This window comes from Microcaecilia unicolor, chromosome 11 (assembly GCF_901765095.1).
Source record: "Microcaecilia unicolor chromosome 11, aMicUni1.1, whole genome shotgun sequence".
In the NCBI taxonomy this organism is placed as follows: Eukaryota; Metazoa; Chordata; class Amphibia; order Gymnophiona; family Siphonopidae; genus Microcaecilia; species Microcaecilia unicolor.
Window position 1 is genome coordinate 178463843 of NC_044041.1, and position 19017 is coordinate 178482859.

At 45.1% G+C, this 19017-nt stretch overlaps 1 protein-coding gene across 2 annotated transcripts in view; it reads right to left on the bottom strand.

Annotated features, from left to right (window-relative positions):
* Nucleotides 1-12981: 12981 nt before the first annotated feature.
* The window catches only part of TIMM50 (translocase of inner mitochondrial membrane 50), a 58316-nt gene continuing 52280 nt past the window's right edge, over nucleotides 12982-19017 (bottom strand). The window contains exons 9-12 of one of the 2 annotated variants that reach the window (XM_030217670.1): nucleotides 14284-14440; nucleotides 13837-13943; nucleotides 13534-13640; nucleotides 12982-13495 (exon numbers count right to left, since the gene is read on the bottom strand). In XM_030217670.1, the coding sequence (XP_030073530.1) occupies nucleotides 13539-13640; nucleotides 13837-13943; nucleotides 14284-14440 (366 nt within the window). In that variant the 3' untranslated portion in view covers nucleotides 12982-13495; nucleotides 13534-13538. Of the gene's footprint in view, nucleotides 13641-13836; nucleotides 13944-14283; nucleotides 14441-19017 lie in introns of both variants that reach the window. The other variant, XM_030217668.1, reaches the window with a different exon arrangement.

Here is a 19017-nt window from a genome sequence, read left to right on the forward strand (position 1 = left end):
GCCTGTACGAGGTTGGCAAGGCAAATTGCGGACTACCCTGTTATGATGCTAGCGTTTAATGTGCAGAGTGCCAGGTAGAACACTGGCTACTTTGTTGGCCAAACTGGATAGACTATAGAGGGTCTACCGACATTTACTACATTACTATGCTTGTTTCCTCGGATGGATGGCAGGCCACCTTTATTGCATTTCATAACTAAAGGCAAAAGAAGAGTGCCGACCTTATGCAGGCAGTCAAGATGATAAGATCTCTTTAGTTAGATTAGCGTAGCAAATGGTTACAGTATAGGTTCAGATTTAACCTGGATGATCTGCTAAGGGTCCATGGGATATTTAGTGGAGTGCAAATAGTAATAAACTTAATCTGCCATCATCTCGTTTAGACTACTGCAATCTGCTTCTTGCTGGCCTCCCACTTAGTCACCTCTCCCCTCTCCAGTCGGTTCAAAACTCTGCTCCCCATCTCATCTTCCGCCAGGGTCGCTTTACTCATACTACCCCTCTCCTCAAGTCGCTTCACTGGCTCCCTATCCGTTTTCGCATCCTGTTCAAACTTCTTCTACTAACCTATAAATGTACTCATTCTGCTGCTCCCCAGTATCTCTCCACACTCGTCCTTCCCTACACCCCTTCCCGTGCACTCCGCTCCATGGATAAATCCTTCTTATCTGTTCCCTTCTCCACTACTGCCAACTCCAGACTTCGCGCCTTCTGTCTCGCTGCACCCTATGCCTGGAATAAACTTCCTGAGCCCCTACGTGTTGCCCCATCCTTGGCCACCTTTAAATCTAGACTGAAAGCCCACCTCTTTAACACTGCTTTTGACTCGTAACCACTTGTAACCACTCGCCTCCACCTACCCTCCTCTCCTCCTTCCTGTACACATTAATTGATTTGATTTGCTTACTTTATTTCTGTCTTTCTTCTATGTCTGTGCAGCGCTGCGTATGCCTTGTAGCGCTATAGAAATGCTAAATAGTAGTAGTAGTAGTAGTAGTAGATATACAGAGCCACATGCTGATAGGGCATTAAATAAATTGGCATCTCCTGGCAACAATCATTGCTTTTATACTGTAATACGAAGTGGGCAGACTTATGGAGTGTGAATTATAGTTGAAGGGAAAATATGATTTGAAGGGTTTGCAGCAGATCCTGATGAGTGGGGCTAGGGATTTCAGTTTTTGATTTTGGGGCGGTGGAATGTTTAAGGGCATAATGGTGAGTTAAATTTATTGTAATTTTAAAGCAGAAATGGGGGTGTTTTTTTTTTATGTGTTACGCAATCATTATAATCTGCTTTGTACAGTTTTGATAACGGAAAGAACCAGAATATAATCTTGGATATCAACCACTCATTACTGTTAATTGGGGTCATGCCCAGTACTTAGTAATTAAATGTGATTTGTTGGGTTTAATCAATTGAAATTGCAATCTGCCTTCAGCTAAATGGCAAGACAGAATTATTAGCACAGAGAACAGAAAGTTCCTGGAATGGGACTGCAGCTGCATAGTCCGAAGATGGTGAGGTAATGCTAGAGTTCAGGAAATCAGCTCAAGCTCACTCCTACAGCAAACAGGAAGCCGTGAGCAAGGGGGAGTCCTACTACAAACATTGAAACACTAAAAGAATGTGTTATAAAATAGGGAACACCAACCTCTGTGGCCAGGGCACTGTCTGACCCTCTAGCAGTTCCCCTCCCCTCCCCCCCCCCCCCCCCCGCTTTCAAGGCAAAATCAAGGATAGTGTCACCCCTCAGGCAACAGGTAGATGCTGTACTAGAGTTTCCACCTCATTGTCACACCAAAGCTACCCACAGCACCCCCAGACCACCCTTGGGAACTGTAGGACTGGTGAATGCCAGATCAGCTGCAAAGAAATCCTCGGTGATCCATGATGCCATAAATGAACAGCATCTAGACATCCTAGGAATAAGTGAAACCTGGCTAGATGAAAGTGGGGGTTTACCACTGGCTGAACTATGCCCAACAGGTTTCAAAATCCAACATCAACCAAGACCAGGAAGACATGGTGGAGGGGTAGCAGACTTGATTTGGGACACAATCAAACTGCACAGAATATCCATCCCCCAGCTACATGGATCAGAATCTCTTTTAATCCAACTTGAAGAGGAGAAGCCGATCTGGCTGCTTATGGTATACAGAGCACCTCGTAACAACACATTATCCGTGCAAGAACTCCTAGACCTGATTACTCAAGTGACCCTGAATTACCCTAGGTTGGTTATCATGGGAGACTTCAATCTACACATCAAAACCCCAGATACCACCACAGCTGCCTTTCTGGACACGATGACAGCACTAGGATTTACACAGGTGATCAATTCTCCAACCCATGAAAAGGGTCACATACTAGACCTGGTATTCTGCAAAGGGGGTGGATATCCCAGAATTCTGGGATAACAGTATTGAAATAACACCCCTATCATGGTCAGACCATTTTCTAATTAAATTCTCCCTAAGTGACCACCTGAAACAAATGGCACCTCCCAGAGTTTGGAAGGAGATCAGAGACAAAAAAAAGCTGACCGCTGAGAATTTCCTAGAAGCCTTGGACTATCCGCATATAGATGAAAAGACATCAGTGGCAGAACAAGTTGACATCTAGAATACACACCTAGCCAAGACCTTAGAGAAAACAGCACCACTAAAAAGGTCAAATGCTCACCTTGGTTTTCTCCAGAACTTCGGATCCTTAAACGCGAAGGACGAAAACTGGAAAGGAGATGGCGCAAATCTCACCTGGATGAAGACAGGCTAAATTGCAGGAAGCACACGGCAAAGTACCGCCAAGCCTTAACGGCAACCAAAAAACAGTATTTCTCTCAATGCATTACACAGGCTGCCAATTCAACCAAGAAGCTATTCAGTAAACAGCCTACTGCAACCCCCACAACAAAACCAGTCTCCCCAGTCTAAACTGAAGGGCAATGATTTTGCTGCATACTTTGCCAACAAAATTAAAAGTCTCCATCAGGATTTAAAGGCAATACCACCCAGTGTCCAACCAGTCAACCAGGGGTGCACAAACTTGCCTCCTCCTAACGGAGACAGATGGAACACTTTTAACCTAATGACAGAGGAAGCCTTGACAAACTCCTAAGAGACCTTCGACCAACCACCTGCTTCCTCGATGCTTGCCCATCAAAGATAGTGCAGCAGGCAAGTATGGGTCTTATAGAAGGTGCCACAAAAATTGTGAACACCTCTCTTTCTAATGGGCAACTACCAACAGCATGAAAAAGGGCAGTGGTTTGCCCTCTGCTGAAGAAAAACAACCTTGACCAGGACAAACTTGAAAGTTACAGGCCAGTATCCAACATCCCGTTTCTAGGGAAACTCATAGAACAAGCAGTCTGTGTTCAACCTAATGAATGGCTAGAAAAAAGTAACTGGCTAGATCCATGTCAATCTGGATTCAGACCCGGTTATGGAACAGAAACGGTCCTCGTACCCCTGCTAGATGATCTTCACAGAAACTGAGACAAGGGATTCACCTCGATGTTAGTACTGCTAGATTTCTCAGCAGCTTTTGACACTGTGGATCATGATATCTTGCTAGCACAACTGACAGAAACAGGTAACAATGGTACAGTACTTGCCTGGTTCAGATCCTGACAGGCAACAATCCATAATGTTTGGCAGCAACTCATCACTACCATGGACACTGACTTGCGGGGTACCACAAGGATCAATACTGTCACCTATTCTGTTCAACATCTACCTCAAGCCACTAGCTGAGCTGATTCGGTCAATGGACACTCAGTTCTACATCTATGCGGATTATGTGCAGCTACTCATACCCATTGAACCTGACTTACTTACAGCCTTGAATAAACTGATTACTTGTCTAACATCAATTCAAGAATGGGCTAAACACAACAAACTTTGCCTGAACCCAATTAAAACCGAGCTTCTCTGGGTCCCTAACACAAGTGGATACATACCTGACATCAAAATCCCTTTTGGGAAGTATGAACTCCCCCTCAAATCACAAGTCAGGAACCTTGGAATAAAGTTAGATTCAACACTTACTCTGATTCCCCAAATCCAAGCAACCTTCAAGAGCTGCTTCTACTATTTGCGACAGCTATGCTGCCTCTCTCCTCACATCGAGAAGGTAAATCTTATCCCAGTTGTACATGCCATGGTAACATCAAGACTGGATTACTGCAACGAACTATACAATGGACTGACTACAAAGGGCCTGCACCAGCTCCAGTTGATTCAGAATGCAGCAGCAAGACTCATAGAAGGTTGCAAGCAACGTGACCACATCACACCATTTTTGCAAAAACTTCATTGGCTACCAGTACAATACAGGGCTAAATTTAAAACTCTATGTCTGATCTTCAAGGCCCTGAAAGGAAATGGCCCCAAGTATCTGAACAATAGGATGATCCTCCACACATCGCCACGGACACTTAGGTCCTCCCAAGGACTTTCACTAACTACACCCTCTCCAAAAGACATTACATGATGTGATACCCACATGCGAGCCTTCTCCGGAGTAGCCCCCAAACTCTGGAATGCATTGCCTGAAAGGCTCCTCTTAACACAAGACTACCTCTACTTCAGGAAGCAGGTGAAAGCTTGGCTCTTCAACCAAGCCTTTAATGGAAGAAGTAACTAACTTGATAGTCTCACTCACAAGGATTGACTCGGGCTGCACATACTGCAGCGGGACATGTTTATCCACTCCTAGCCTGAGATAATATTCAACCATCTCTCTGACCTCATGTGCAACTTTCTTCAAATCAGTCACCTTACTTTCAAATTCTTCCTACTTTCTTACTCATCTATATGTTACAACTTTGCCTTACCCTTCACTACCAATTATAATGTTCTATTACGTATTGTCATTGCAAGTAGTATACCATGCCATATTTTGTATTGTTACTTGAATATTTTTACTGCTGTAATTGACTATTGCTCAAGTTTGATCTATTCTTACTGTACACCACCTTGAGTGAACTCCTTCAAAAAGACGGTAAATAAATCCTAATAAGTAAAATAAATAAATAAATAAATACCAGGTCAACCAAATATGCTGATCCAGTTCAGGTGTGGTTGAGGTGCAATTCCTATTTTAGAGATCAATAGTAAAATAAACTACAACTCTCTGCATGCACTGGGAAAATCAACTGGACAGGCCTGGTCAGTTAATTTTGGGTGAAATATTAATCCTATGCTTCCAGGAGGAGGAGGGAGGAGGAAACTTGAGCAAGGAACTGGCTTCTTCAGCAAAAGAAACAGAATTGCACAGGCCAAGATATGGAGTCCTGAAGTTTCAGTGACACCTTCTGTTCCCCCTCATCCTATTCAGGGTCTCCTTGCATGACGACAATGCACAAGTTCAACTCTGGCTTACAGCTGGTTCATGGAAAAGATACACTGAGAAAAAGCAGCAGTGATGCTCTGGTCTGTAATCAGGATCATGCCTGGCACTTCAGTTGAGCACCAGGTGCTGTGTGATGGGAACAGGCATTACTGACATTTCTCTGAGCACAGTCTCAGGCAAGAAGACAGTCCTCATACACCCCTCCTCAGTGCTTAGGGGCTAGAAATGGCACGCTCCTAACCAGGGCCGGTCTTAGGCAGAGGCGACCAAGGCGACCGCATAGGGCCCCGCGCCTAAGGGGGCCCCGCATGGCGCACCTAAGGGGGCCCCGCATGGCGTGCCTAAGGGGGCCCCGTGCAGCACGCCTCAACTCTGCCTCGCTCGTGCCTCTGCTCCGACCTCCGCCGCTGCTCGCCTTTGTCGCCTGAGATGATCCCCATTCCCGCAGCTCAGCGGCTCTGCTCCTGCCACCACTGGCGTGGCGCCCACTCCCGGCTTGGGCCTGCTGAGCCCGCCGTCAGCTCCCGAGTCCCCGGACCCCGGCGACTAACTGAGCGATGCCAACGAGCCAGCCCAGGCAGTGACGGCCCCGCCCCCGACGGTGATGACAGACAGTTGCAGCGCGACGGTTCACCTCCAGGCTCCAGCTTCCCGCTCAATGTCCCGCCTTCTGATGTATTTCCTGTTTCCGGACGCGAGGGCGGGAGTCGCTGAGCGGGAAAAGCTGGAGCCTGGTCGGAGGTGGTGAGGATGCGAGGTGAGCCATCGTTGCTGACGCCAACAGTTGTGCACTTATGCCAAATCGAAATCGGATTCCATGCAGGCAGGAGATCAGGAGAAGTGTCTCTCTCATCTAACGACGCTTGTGGACGGTGCAAGGGTTGGAAATGTCTGCCTCCCTGAGAGGAATTTGGCCCAACAACATTAGTTGCTGGAGAAGCTGAGCAAGTAAGATCTTCTGGCTTGGAAGAGGCTGTTTCTAACATATCTGGGTTATTTTCACATAGATCTGCAGATATTTCTCCTGATAAAAATTTGGATGGCAATAGCAGATTTAGCTAAAACACTGCTTCCAGTAATTAATGAAATGACACCTCGAATTAATCATTTGGAAGCTAGACTGCAATCACAGGAAGAAAAGATTACTAAGCTAAAATCTGAGCATGGAAATCATGAAGTAGAAAAATCTGATATAAAGTAGGTACAATCAGTTCGAACTATTTAGTAACTGATGTGGCTACTTGCCTCTCTGGTTTGATGGGTTACAGAGTAATAGGGGAATTTGAAAGTACTGGATCTTTTCTTAATATTTTTCCTTTACTCTCCTTTGTTATGAGAATTGGAACTACTAACTGTAGTGGACTTGAACTGAATAATTTCTGGGGAGGTTTCATGATAGCATTGTACTTATTATTTAAATCAGTTTTGTTTGTACAAGTTTAGCTTCATTTGTCTTTATTTGAAATTTCATAAATAAAAAAAAGTTCTAAAAATGGAATAATCTTATCAATGGGGCGGAGCTAGGTGGGGGCGGGGCTAGAGTGGGGCCCCACCCAATTGGTCTGCATAGGGCCCCGCACTTGCTAAGACCGGCCCTGCTCCTAACTTGAATACTATGAAACAATTGCAAATTTCTTACTCTTAATCCACTGAATGGGAACATTTTCAGAAGATATGGGAGCCATTTTGGAATGCTTTAAACACTACTGTAAGTAGAATTTTGAACAGATATTTCTGAACTGTACTTAAAGGAGGGGGGGGAGGAGGAAACTTGAGCAAGGAACTGGCTTCTTCAGCTCAGCAAAAGAAACAGAATTGCACAGGCCAAGATATGGAGTCCTGAAGTTTCAGTGACACCTTCTGTTCCCCCTCATCCTATTCAGGGTCTCCTTGCATGACGACAATGCACAAGTTCAACTCTGGTGTCCAGACCAGGGCTTACAGCTGGTTCAGGGAAAAGCGACACTGAGAAAAAGCAGCAGTGATGCTTTGGTCTGTAATCAGGATCATGCCTGGCACTTCAGTTGAGCACCAGGTGCTGTGTGATGGGAACAGGCATTACTGACATTTCTCTGAGCACAGTCTCAGGCAAGAAGACAGTCCTCATACACCCCTCCTCACCTATCCATCCTCAGTGCTTAGGGGCTAGAAATGGCACGCTCCTAACTTGAATACTATGAAACAATTGCAAATTTCTTACTCTTAATCCACTCAATGGGAACATTTTCAGAAGATATGGGAGCCATTTTGGAATGCTTTAAACACTACTGTAAGTAGAATTTTGAATAGATATTTCTGAACTGTACTTAAAGGAGGGGGAGGAGGGGAGCACAATTAAGGGTTCAGATCTTTTTTAAGCTGGTCTGTATTATCCCAGGTACAGTGAGTGACATGCTTAACTTCATTTTATACTACATGATAGGAGGTTCTGTTGCTATGAGACTTTCCTTGATCTGTTTTCCGAAGGGGGTTAGGGATGAAAAAAACATGACTTTGTTTGAAACTGGGTTTGGTCACTGTCAGGTTTATTGAAGACTGGTGTTATGTTATGTTCCTTCATTGTATTTCTAAAATTTTTGTGATGTACTGCTTATGAATTAACCAATAAAAGTACAATTGAAATAGTAAATGTATAACAAATTTTATGGTACCATTTGAAAATTGTAAATTGCCTTGAGTTTTGCAAGAGTTGGTCACTCAGAAATGGAAAGCTAAATAAATAGGAAAGTTAAAAATAAAAATATGAATAACACCAATGATCAAGCTTCTTGACTCTTCTTCCCCCCCACAACCTGGGAGTGTGTGCAGCCATTTTAGCCAAGCCTCCATCATCTTCCTGCTCACAACCTATATCTCAAGCAACGCTCTAAATGATCAACTGGGCCATCTAGTTGACTCAGCTGAGACTCTGCCCCAGGTTTTCAATGACTGAGTATGAAGTTCAATATACAGACCAACACTAGCTCGCCTCAGTATATCCTGCCAGCAGTTTCCTACCACTTTCTTCCCTATCACATTGAAGAATATTAAAGATGTTACAGGGCTGATCTTCCCCATGCCCAGTGGTAGGCCACTTTAGGCCTCGACTTCGCCTTTGCTTCTTACAAGAGCAATACTTAATCCAACCACCATGTCTTTTACTACAAAAGTCTCTCCATCTCATTAATGACTGTCTTTTAACCATAACAACTCCATGCAGGTTAAGCCAGATTTATCAAAACCCAGTGCTAAGGTTGTAACCAGCACTTCCTGCAGGATATCCCAATGCTTTTTTGGAAGTCACACCACTGCTATTTAGGATTGCAAATAACTGCATAGGTTACCCTAATGTAGGGTTTTTCACCACACCCAGCCAGTCCATTTTTCAAGATATCTGTAATGATATAAATTTGCATGCACTGCTTCCATCGTATGCAAATTTCTCATGCACATTCATTGTGGGTATCATGAAAACCTGACTGACTTGAGAACTCCTGTCTTAATTAAACACTTTCTCCTTCCTCTGCTGTCTTACTACCTCACTTTGTAACAACCTGAAGAGCTACCACCACCTGTGAAATTGTCTCAACATCTGGTCTCTAAGGTCTCCATGGACTTGCTGGACAATACTTCCTCATCAGCAACCCTGTCGGTTGCTTAAGACTTGTGGCCTGCTGGTACCAATCTAGCTACTCCAAGAGTGTTCAACCTCAGCCCTCGCAAAGTCTGGTTTTCAGGATTTCCACAATGAATATGCATGAGATCTATTTGCATACAATGGTGGAGGCAATTCATGCAAATAGATCTCATGCATATTTATTATAAGAAAACTGATGACAATCAATATTGCTTAGTCACTTAGATTACTGCAATTATATTTATTTTTATTTTTTGTTACATTTGTACCCCGCGCTTTCCCACTCATGGCAGACTCAGTGCGGCTTACATGGGGCACTCTATGCTGGCTGTAAAGAGCAAATCATCAAGAGACTGCAAACCGCCCAGAACACCGCAGCTAGACTCATATACGGAAACACAAAATATGGAAGTGCTAAGCCTCTGAGGGAGAAACTACACTGGCTTCCACTTAAAGAACGCATCACGTTCAAGGTATGTTCTCTAGTTCATAAAATCATCCACAGAAATGCCCCAGCCTACATGTCAGATCTGGTAGACCTGCCACCCAGAAACGCTAAAATGTCATCCCGCACATTCCTTAATCTTCACTTCCCCAGTTGTAAAGGTCTAAAATACAAACTAACGCATGCGTCAAACTTCTCTTACCTGAGCACACAGTTATGGAACGCATTGCCGTGCAGCTTAAAAACTACTTATGAACTAACTAACTTTCGCAAATCCCTGAAGACCCACCTATTCAACAAGGCATACCAATAAGAGCAGCAACTATAAATGTAATACATCGCAACCTTAACATCAACAATGATTTTGCTTATATCTGCTTGTTTGAATTTCGAGTACATTATCTTCTATAGCACCCCCACCTTATCCAGTGGCGTAGCCAAGGGTGGGCTTGGACTCAGGCCCACCAGTAGCAGCACACCTATGATGTGGCTGGCAGAGATTCCCAAGCTGAAATCTCCCAACAACTGTCCCTCCTGCATACCTTATAAATAGCAGATCTTTGCCTGCAGGAAGCAGCGACTGATACATACTGCTCCATACCGGCCCCAAAGCCTTCCCCTCTGACGTATTCCCGCCTATGCAGAAACAGGAAGCTGCATCAGTGGGAAGGATGTGGGGCCAACATGAGTACTGTGTATTAGTTGCTGCTTACTGCCGGTGAAAATCTGCTATTTAAAAGGTGTGCAGCAGGAGAGGGGGGATATTTGAGAGACCATATGGCATGCAGGCGAGAGAAGGAGAGACCAAATCACCTGTGGAATGGGGTGAGGTTCATTTGCCCACCCATCTTGGGCCCAGGTGGGAAAATGTGGGATACAAATGCAATAAATAAATAAATTCATTTATCTATCTAACAACATATAATCTTGCATTCACCAATTCCCACTGTTTTAAAACATACTATCTTTATTTCACAATATAATCTTAAACATTTTAAAACTGCACCCGCTCCCCACAGCAATTATAGCCACATAAAATGTCCACATGTTGATGTGGGTCTTCTTCACAGTATGCTCCTCCACTACCGGAAAGATTCTTAAAGATCGTTCTAAAGTCAAAAGTCTCCAGATTCCCAAAGTTCAACAAGCCGTCAATACAAAACAGCCGTCACATTCAAAACTTGATAATTGAAAATTGCAGTCCAGTATACAGCATAAGAGAACCTCACACTGTGTAAAGGTCGTCGAATGCCGTACAAAATCTTCATTCACACCATGATGCCATAAAAAACCTTTACATTTCTCCAGGTCTCAACACTGGCTGTGTTTCATCCATACTTCTTCAGGAGACCGTACTTGCTGGTGAAGGGAAGGTGGTATACAAGGGGTTCACCCCCTGCATGAGCGGATTTATTGGTGGCAAGTGGAGGGGACATGATTTATTTATTTGCTGCATTTGTACCCCACATTTTCCCACCTACTTGCAGGCTCAATGTGGCTTACATTATATTGCAAAGGCATCACCATTAACAGAGTAGAGGTGCGGTATAATGTTATAGATTAATGTGTAAGAAATCAGGTAAATAGGGTCAATGGAATGATAATACATAACATATAAGTGAGAGCAGGTTAAGATATAATGATAAACAACGATAATATGGTAAAATAATCAAATTAGAAGGGATCAGTATTAGTTGGTTCTGGTATAGATTGGAATCAAATCATTAAGGAAGATTCTTTTTGTAAGTCTCTTCAGTAACTTCCGGAAGGTTATCAAGTCGTGTGCTGTTTTATAGTATTCGGTAGTTTATTCCAAGATTGTGTACAGAGGTATGTGACGGTAGATGCGTGTATTGATTTGTATTTAAGTCCTCTGCTCTCCCATAACTGTTCTGAGTAGTAGAGTGAGAGATGAGAGGTTCTTCTCCTGCCTTATCTGCAAGTTGAAAGAGAGACTAGGTAAGAAGATGATCACTGCACCAGCTGCTCTTTGCAGTATTGGAGGAAAGGGGCTTTATGTGAGAGACCGTTTCCTTGCACTGGCTGCTCTTTGGGTGGGTGACAGTTATGCAAGATGCGTTTCCCATGCTCTGGCTACTCCGTGGTTGGTTGGAGGAAATGGAAGATGCTCTTTGTGTTTTCTGTGGTGTTACAAACTGGCAGGGGAGATAGGACAGGGAAGGGGCATCACTGTGGTTCTCATAGCCAGATTCTCTCTTCAGTTTTTCATACTACTACTACTACTACTACTACTTATCATTTCTATAGCGCTACTAGACGTACGCAGCGCTGTACACTTGAACATATACTCAGTTCATACTTTGGCTGTCACATGGTGCTGCTGCCTTCACCCCTGGGATTTCTATTTAATTTGGTACTTCGGGTGATCAGGCTACTGCTGAAGAGAACAGTAATACTAAGAATTTTTTTTTTTTTTTTTACTTTCCACAGTAGTGATGGAGAGGAGGTACAGGCTGTAAGGAAAGCAGGTTCAGTTGTGCAGTGCTACAGTTTGTACTCCTACCTGCATCTCTGTGACCTGGCTCCCGCTCTGAATCCATCTCAAGCGTTTATTTTCACTGCCAGAGTCCTTGAGAGCCACCAACAAGTGAGATTTCAGGATACATCTAATGAATATGCATGAGAGATTTGCATACTCATTATCCTGAAAATCCAACCTGTTGTGGTAGCTGTTGAGGGATGGGAAGTGAAAATTAAGGATCTGCAGCTTGACAGCTGACACTCATACCAGGAAAGAGGCGGGTGCATGCTTGTTTTGCTGCAGGTGCCCTCTTTGGGCTCTGTGCATGACCAAGAGGCAGTGACCTCTGTGAGCTTATTTCATCCACTTCAGCTACGTCAAGCCATGTCCTGGTTACATAGTTTGGCCTATGATTTATTAAGTTCTGCTACAGTCTCAGCCCACATGTTATCAACCCAAAAGTACCCTGCATGACTCTAGTGATCTAAATACTCACCATCACTACAAGAGGTGGCTTCATAGCCATGTATGTCCTGTTTACATTGCAAGCAATGGGTGTCCCAGCTGTTTATGCCTGACTCCTTCTCTATGGCAGTGGCAGAGGGGGGGTGGGGTGGGAACCTGGCAGAATCAGTTCCGGAGAGGAAGTGTTCTTTATTCCTTGCCATTCTTTTTATGAATAATGAGAAAATTGTGACGGAGCTCCCTTCTCCACATTACAGACTGGGAGGGGGGTGGGTAAGAAAACCAGCTAAGGAATGAGTCATTGCCTTTTGCAGCCTTGGGAACACGCAGCTTTGGGGGGGGGAGGGGATCATTTGAAGAGGCATGCTACCCCTTTCCTTCCCCCAATTTACCTTTCTATAACTAACCACTCAGATTCATTCTCCCATTCAACAGTCAGGCACAGACTAACATGTCATACAGACATAGCTTCAGGGACCTTCCAGTTAAGGCTCACCCACTCCCTCCCCCAAACATATAATGAAACTACCTCTTCTCTAGGGACAGTAGGAGAGGGAGCAGGGTACAACAACAAAAGAAATCCCCTCTTTCCCCAGGGGCGTAAGCATCTGGAGTCAGTGATATAAATTGCCTTTATTTATTTGAGTAGATCGTACAGCAGATGCCTTCATAGCATTGTTCATTATAAGGGACACAAATCCAGGGGCCAACATTCTCACACAAGCTTAATTAGCAGATTAAAAAAAACGTGTTTGTTCTCAGCTTTTGCAGTCCAGAAACTCCTGTCACGCAATGCGAAACAGGTTGGCTGCCTGCAGAGAGGTAGCAGGGATGGGAGGAAGGGGGCACAGTCCAACAGAGAGAGCTCAGGGTGGGGAGACACACCTCTTTTGGAGGCTCCTCCCTTTTCTCTTCCCTCCCAGGTCCTTTATTCACTGTCACAGCAATAGGAAATTCTCTTCCTAGTTCCAGACCAATGATGGGCTGTTCCCAAGTGACAAAGAGCAGGCATTAAAGGTCACTGCTATAGGTGGTATAGCTGCCATCACTACCACAGGCAGAATCTGGGGGCCCAGCCACTGCTGTTGTCACCATCACAGGCAGAGTCCACAGTACCGCAGCTGCTGTCCCTACCGCGGGCAGCATCGGGGACACATCACTGCTGTTGCCATCACTGCTGCTTGGATCGAGGCCAGAGGCGGTTGGTTAGTGAGCCCAGGAAGAGTTGCTGATTTTTATTTTTAGACTTGTCCGCTAGGCGCTGCTGCTCCTCCTGCATCCGGGGGGTGGGGGGGGGGGGGAGAAACACACACAGCCACATTATGGAGGAGCTCAGTGTTCAAATCCCTGTATGCTAACTAGCTGCTACGTGTGCATTGTTTATATTACTGTACACTGAAGAAATCTGTTCTTCAGAGTTACCATCTAACTTTTCTGAAGGCTCCATCCCAGAGAGCTGTCACCAGTACCTGTTCTAGCTGCGTCTGTCTGCGCTTAAATGTCTCCAGTGGATCCTCCTCTAGGGAATAGTTCTCCAGCACGGTCCGGACATCCTCTACCCCGCTGAGAGAGATTGCTGCAGGAGAAAAAGTGTAGAGATCAGAGCAAGCGAGGTCTTAGAATGGATCGGGAGGAAATAGCATAAAACCTCAAGGGGAAAACACCGTGGGACCTAAATCTAGGCCTTAATGCTTGCAGGCAGTGCAGATGCTCATGACGACACCCTAGGAAGTATAGAAGAGCCCTGGCTTGTACAAAAGATCCCTGGGGGAGGTCCAGGCCGTGCAGGAGTACTGTGATGGTGCAGACCCAGTTGAAGTGAGCATGGGCTTGACTTGGCTGGTTTCGTTCTCTAGCACAGACACCTGGTACACAGAGGGCTTTGGAAGTAAGTGATAGGAGATTCTCTCTCTTACTTTTCAGGAATGCTGCCAGGTCAAACAGGGCCCGGTCCTCAGAGCTGCCATCCCACTTCTTCAGCGATAGGCCATTGAAGGGCTGCAGTTGGAAAGCCTCCTTCTTACAGTCCACAATCACCACCTTGGAAGGGTCTCTGTTCAGGCAAGAGATGTCCTATAGGAGATGAGAAGGGGCCACAAGGTGATCAGTGAGCAAGGGTCACAGTTGCCCAGAGCATGCTTACAGTACTGCATGGTTTTCATGTTAACACTTAGGATTTTCCTACTGATTTGTGGTATTTCAAATAAACACAAAACGTGTGTGTTGTACATCAGAGTTCTGCGCATGTGCTGAGAATTCTGGTCTACACAAACACACGTGTGTTCTAAATCTTCGGTTACTAAGTGCACTCACGACAAATGCCACAAGCAAGGGCTAGAGGAGAAAATATGTTTCTGGATTCTCTTCCCAGTCAGACCTCAATATGCATAAAGTAGGAAGGGACGGGTGTTTCTGGCTAATGCCCTTTGATGCACTTTGCCACTTGGAGGGCTCACCTCACTTTCCCATGGATCACTGCTACTATGAGATGCAAAGCTATTTTTCCTTGCCCAGGGGGACCCTATATTCCACTGAGTTCCCCTTAGGACCCTGTCCCCCACATATACAAAAAGAAAAAAAAAACCTGAAGAGCTGAAGAATAGAGAGGATAGTGCTCCCATCATATCTTTTCTCTGGCCCATGAACACCTTGCCTAAGGATGGAGAAACATCCGTCTGAATCGCGCCTATTTAAGCCGGGACAATTTCCCTCTTCTGCTCCCTCCTCAGGACTGGTTTTTCCTGCTAACAGAGCTGACCAGGATGAAACAGTGGTATCTTAAGCTCCCTCACCTGTTGTTGAAATTCACCTCATGGAGGAGGAGAGAACATAATACAATATCCCCCCCCCCCCTTACCTTTGTGCCCCAGGACAAAGAATCCCTGCTAAGAAATAGTTTTTTCTCTCTCATATATCTCTGCTGCACTAGCCCTTGCTCTTACTATATATGTGTGAAGTACCTTTCTACCTTGTGGTCAGAGAAACAAGCCCAGTGGCAGTTCTGTCTGTAAATGACACCTTTCTAGAGCAGCAACCCATGATGTTATCCAAAGACAGGAAGGAGGGAGGGAAGGCTGGCAAGTACAGAATGTGGAAGGTGGCTAGCAATCTGGGCTAAAGGAACCTGTAGGAAACAATCTGTCAGTAATCCGGGCTCTAAGGAAGGAAACAGAGAAACTACAGGCTACCTACTTGAGAACCCCCAAGCTCTCACTACATTTAGGGGGGGGGGGGGTTGTGAATTTCTGGAAGATAATCCCCCAGTAAAACTACTATTATTTGGTAGAACTATTTCATCAATCCTCCAATGTAAGAGCAAGGACTATGGTCCATCATTAACCTCAGACTACAGAGAATGGGACAGAGTCCTCACAGAGATATTATGCCTCCAGGTCTACAGATGCGCCGTGTCCAGAGAACACCTCCAATAATGAATACAGAGCAGAATTAGGATACTCATCCATCTAGTCACCATACAGTAAAAAAAAGAATACTCAAATTCTTGTATCATCGCAATAACAGCAACACAAACCAGGCACTCTGAGGTAACAAAATACCCTGCACAACATATATGTAGCAAAGTAAGGCTAAGATCCAGAATTCACACAGTTACAACTTGGCATTTAAAAGAGTGGTAATACAAAATGCTGCAATGTGCCACAGAACACCACAGGGGCGTAGCCCAGCCCCCCCAGTCGAGTACGCAGACTTAACATCCTGCCAGCAGCAAGAGTATTTCTCTTTCCCTTTTCCTCTCCCCACATACTTCTAAATCCAGTGATAGTCTCCTTTGACCCAAACCCCTACCCCCAGTAAGTGCAGTCTATCCGTCACTCCCGGGGTACTCCCACCTGGCTGTGATTAGAGCAGACTACCCAACCTCCTTGAGACTGGCTCTGCCAATGTCCAAGCTTTCCCTGTGTGGTGTGCTCCGCCTCCTTTGATGCAAGTTCCTGTTTCCATGCAGGTGGGACACCCTACAGAGAAAACTTCAATGACGGCAAAGGCAGTCTGTCGTAATCACAGCCGCTGCTACAGATCAAGCCAGGTGGGAGGACCTGGGGAAGTGATGGATAGAGTGAACTCGCTGGGGAGGGTTTGAGGAGAAAAGTGCCGGACTCGGGGGTGGGGGGAGAGATGCTAGACCCATTTGTGTGGTTAGGGAAAGGTAGAGACACTGGAATTGTCCAGGGGTAGGTGAGTGGGAGGGAGAGATCTGCTGGCCCTGGGGGGAGGGTGACTAGGGATATGGAGATGTGCTGGCTTGGAGGTCTCTATGCTGATGACTTCCAAATCTACTTTTCTACCCCTGATATCTCATCTTGCATCCAAGCCAGTTTCAGCGTGCTTGTCTGACATTGCTGTCTGGATGTCTCAACGCTAAATTAAATATGACCAAAACCGAGCTTCTCATTTCCCCCCTCCCCCAAACCCACCTCCCCGCTCCCCCCGTTTTCTATTTCTGTTGATGGCTCTCTCATTCTCCCTGTCTCCTCAGCTCGAAACCTTAGGGTTATCTTTGACTCTTCTCTCTCCTTCTCTGCTCATATCCAGCAGATCGACAAGACCTGTCGTTTCTTTCTTTACAACATCCGTAAAATCCTTTCTTTCTGAGCACTCTACCAAAACCCTCATCCACACCTTTGTCACCTCTTGTTTGGACTACTGCAATCTGCTTCTTGCTGGCCTCCCACTTAGTCACCTCTCCCCTCTCCAGTCGGTTCAAAACTCTGCTGCCCGTCTCGTCTTCCGCCAGGGTCGCTTTACTCATAACTACCCCCTCTCCTCAAGTCGCTTCACTGGCTCCCTATCCGTTTTCGCATCCTGTTCAAACTTCTTCTACTAACCTATAAAATGTACTCACTCTGCTGCTCCCCAGTATCTCTCCACACTCGTCCTTCCCTACACCCCTTCCCGTGCACTCCGTTCCCTGGATAAATCCTTCTTATCTGTTCCCTTCTCCGCTACTGCTAACTCCAGACTTCGCTCCTTCTGTCTTGCTGCGCCCTACGCCTGGAATAGACTTCCTGAGCCCCTACGTCTTGCCCCATCCTTGACCATCTTTAAATCTAGATTGAAAGCCCACCTCTTTAACATTGCTTTTGACTCGTAACCACTTGTATCCACTCGCCTCCACCTACCCTCCTCTCCTCTTTCCTCTACACATTAATTGATTTGTTTGCTTTATTTTTTGTCTACTAGATTGTAAGCTCTTTGAGCAGGGACTGTCTTTCTTCTATGTTTGTGCAGCGCTGCGTAAGCTTTGTAGCGCTATAGAAATGCTAAATAGTAGCAGTAGTAGCAAGAGTGCGGGAGTCTGAGAGTCCTGCTTGGATATCTGGTTTCCAGTCCCGTAGGGGATTGTGGTTGTTCCTCCTGATGAAGGACAATACGAAATGCGGTGTCACATAGAGGAGCTAAAGAGTTATTGAAATGTGATCAGCAGCACCAAGATTGTTGGGAGTCTGATGGAAGCCCTCTTCAAGCAGCGCTCGACTATATGAGTGAGTCTCTGATAATCTTTGTTGATCTTGGACTGGTACAAGATTGGGTTCCAGCATAAGGAGAGGGAACCTTCTTGTGCTACTTCGGTGCATCACTAAATCATATGAACTGATTAATGGGACATTTGTTAACATATGAGGACTAACAACAGAATTTAATATGATGATTTTTTGATGCAATGATTAAGGGTTGATATACCTTGTTGAAAAATCTAAGTAGCAATGTGGAATAAGCTATTCAGAGTCGTAATATGACAGTGGAGTGAAAAGTTGAATGAGTGAGTTCTTTCAGACTTTTTAGGTAAATGTTGTATGTATGTAGGGGAGTGGGTTACTATGAAATAAAAATATTTGGTATAGGAGTACATTACTTTGAAATATTTATTGACTGTGAGTACTCAGGGTTAAAATATTTCCCTAGTTGACGATAGTTTTGTACCAGAATTGACTAGTCAGGTTCACCGCTGACCGTGGGAGGTAGCTGGGCTGCCTCCTGCGGTCTGTATAATCGTCCCCTATGCATTTTGCACGTTTCCCACATAAGAATGAGCAGGAAGAACTCTATATAATCCCCGGAGAAACAGAAGGAGTAATAGCAGCATAAAGAAGCAAAATATATTGTATCCTGCTACACGACAAGAAATATAAACTGACCAGGAACAATATGGACCAGCATCAGAACCTAAGAAAAAATCATCTTTGTCCTTAACTTATTTTACTGCTACCTTTATTTTGTTAATTGTTTCTTTCTGCTTCCTACTTTAATCTTTATAATGTATCTCTTTTGTCAATACAAACAAAAACTTATCATGCCGATGAAGTTACCCGAATCTGAAATCTCAAATACGGCAGATCAAAAGAAGGGGACTTCTGTTCCTTTCTTACATCTTTAGAAACTCCAATGAAACACTTGTTACCCAAACCCCTCCCCCTGTTGTTCCTGCTGATAATTCTTCAAACTTTGCTGGTCTGGTACCAGTCAGACTGTGTAAAGCATCACAGCCCCTACAAAAACAGGCCTGGTCCCCTGGGAGTAAGGGGTCTTACCTCAATCCGACAGAGGGAGAGAAGGGGCGGCAGATGGGAAGTGAGAAGGCAGAAGGCTGCAGACAGCCTGGCTCTATTGTGGTGTGGACAGAGGGGCTC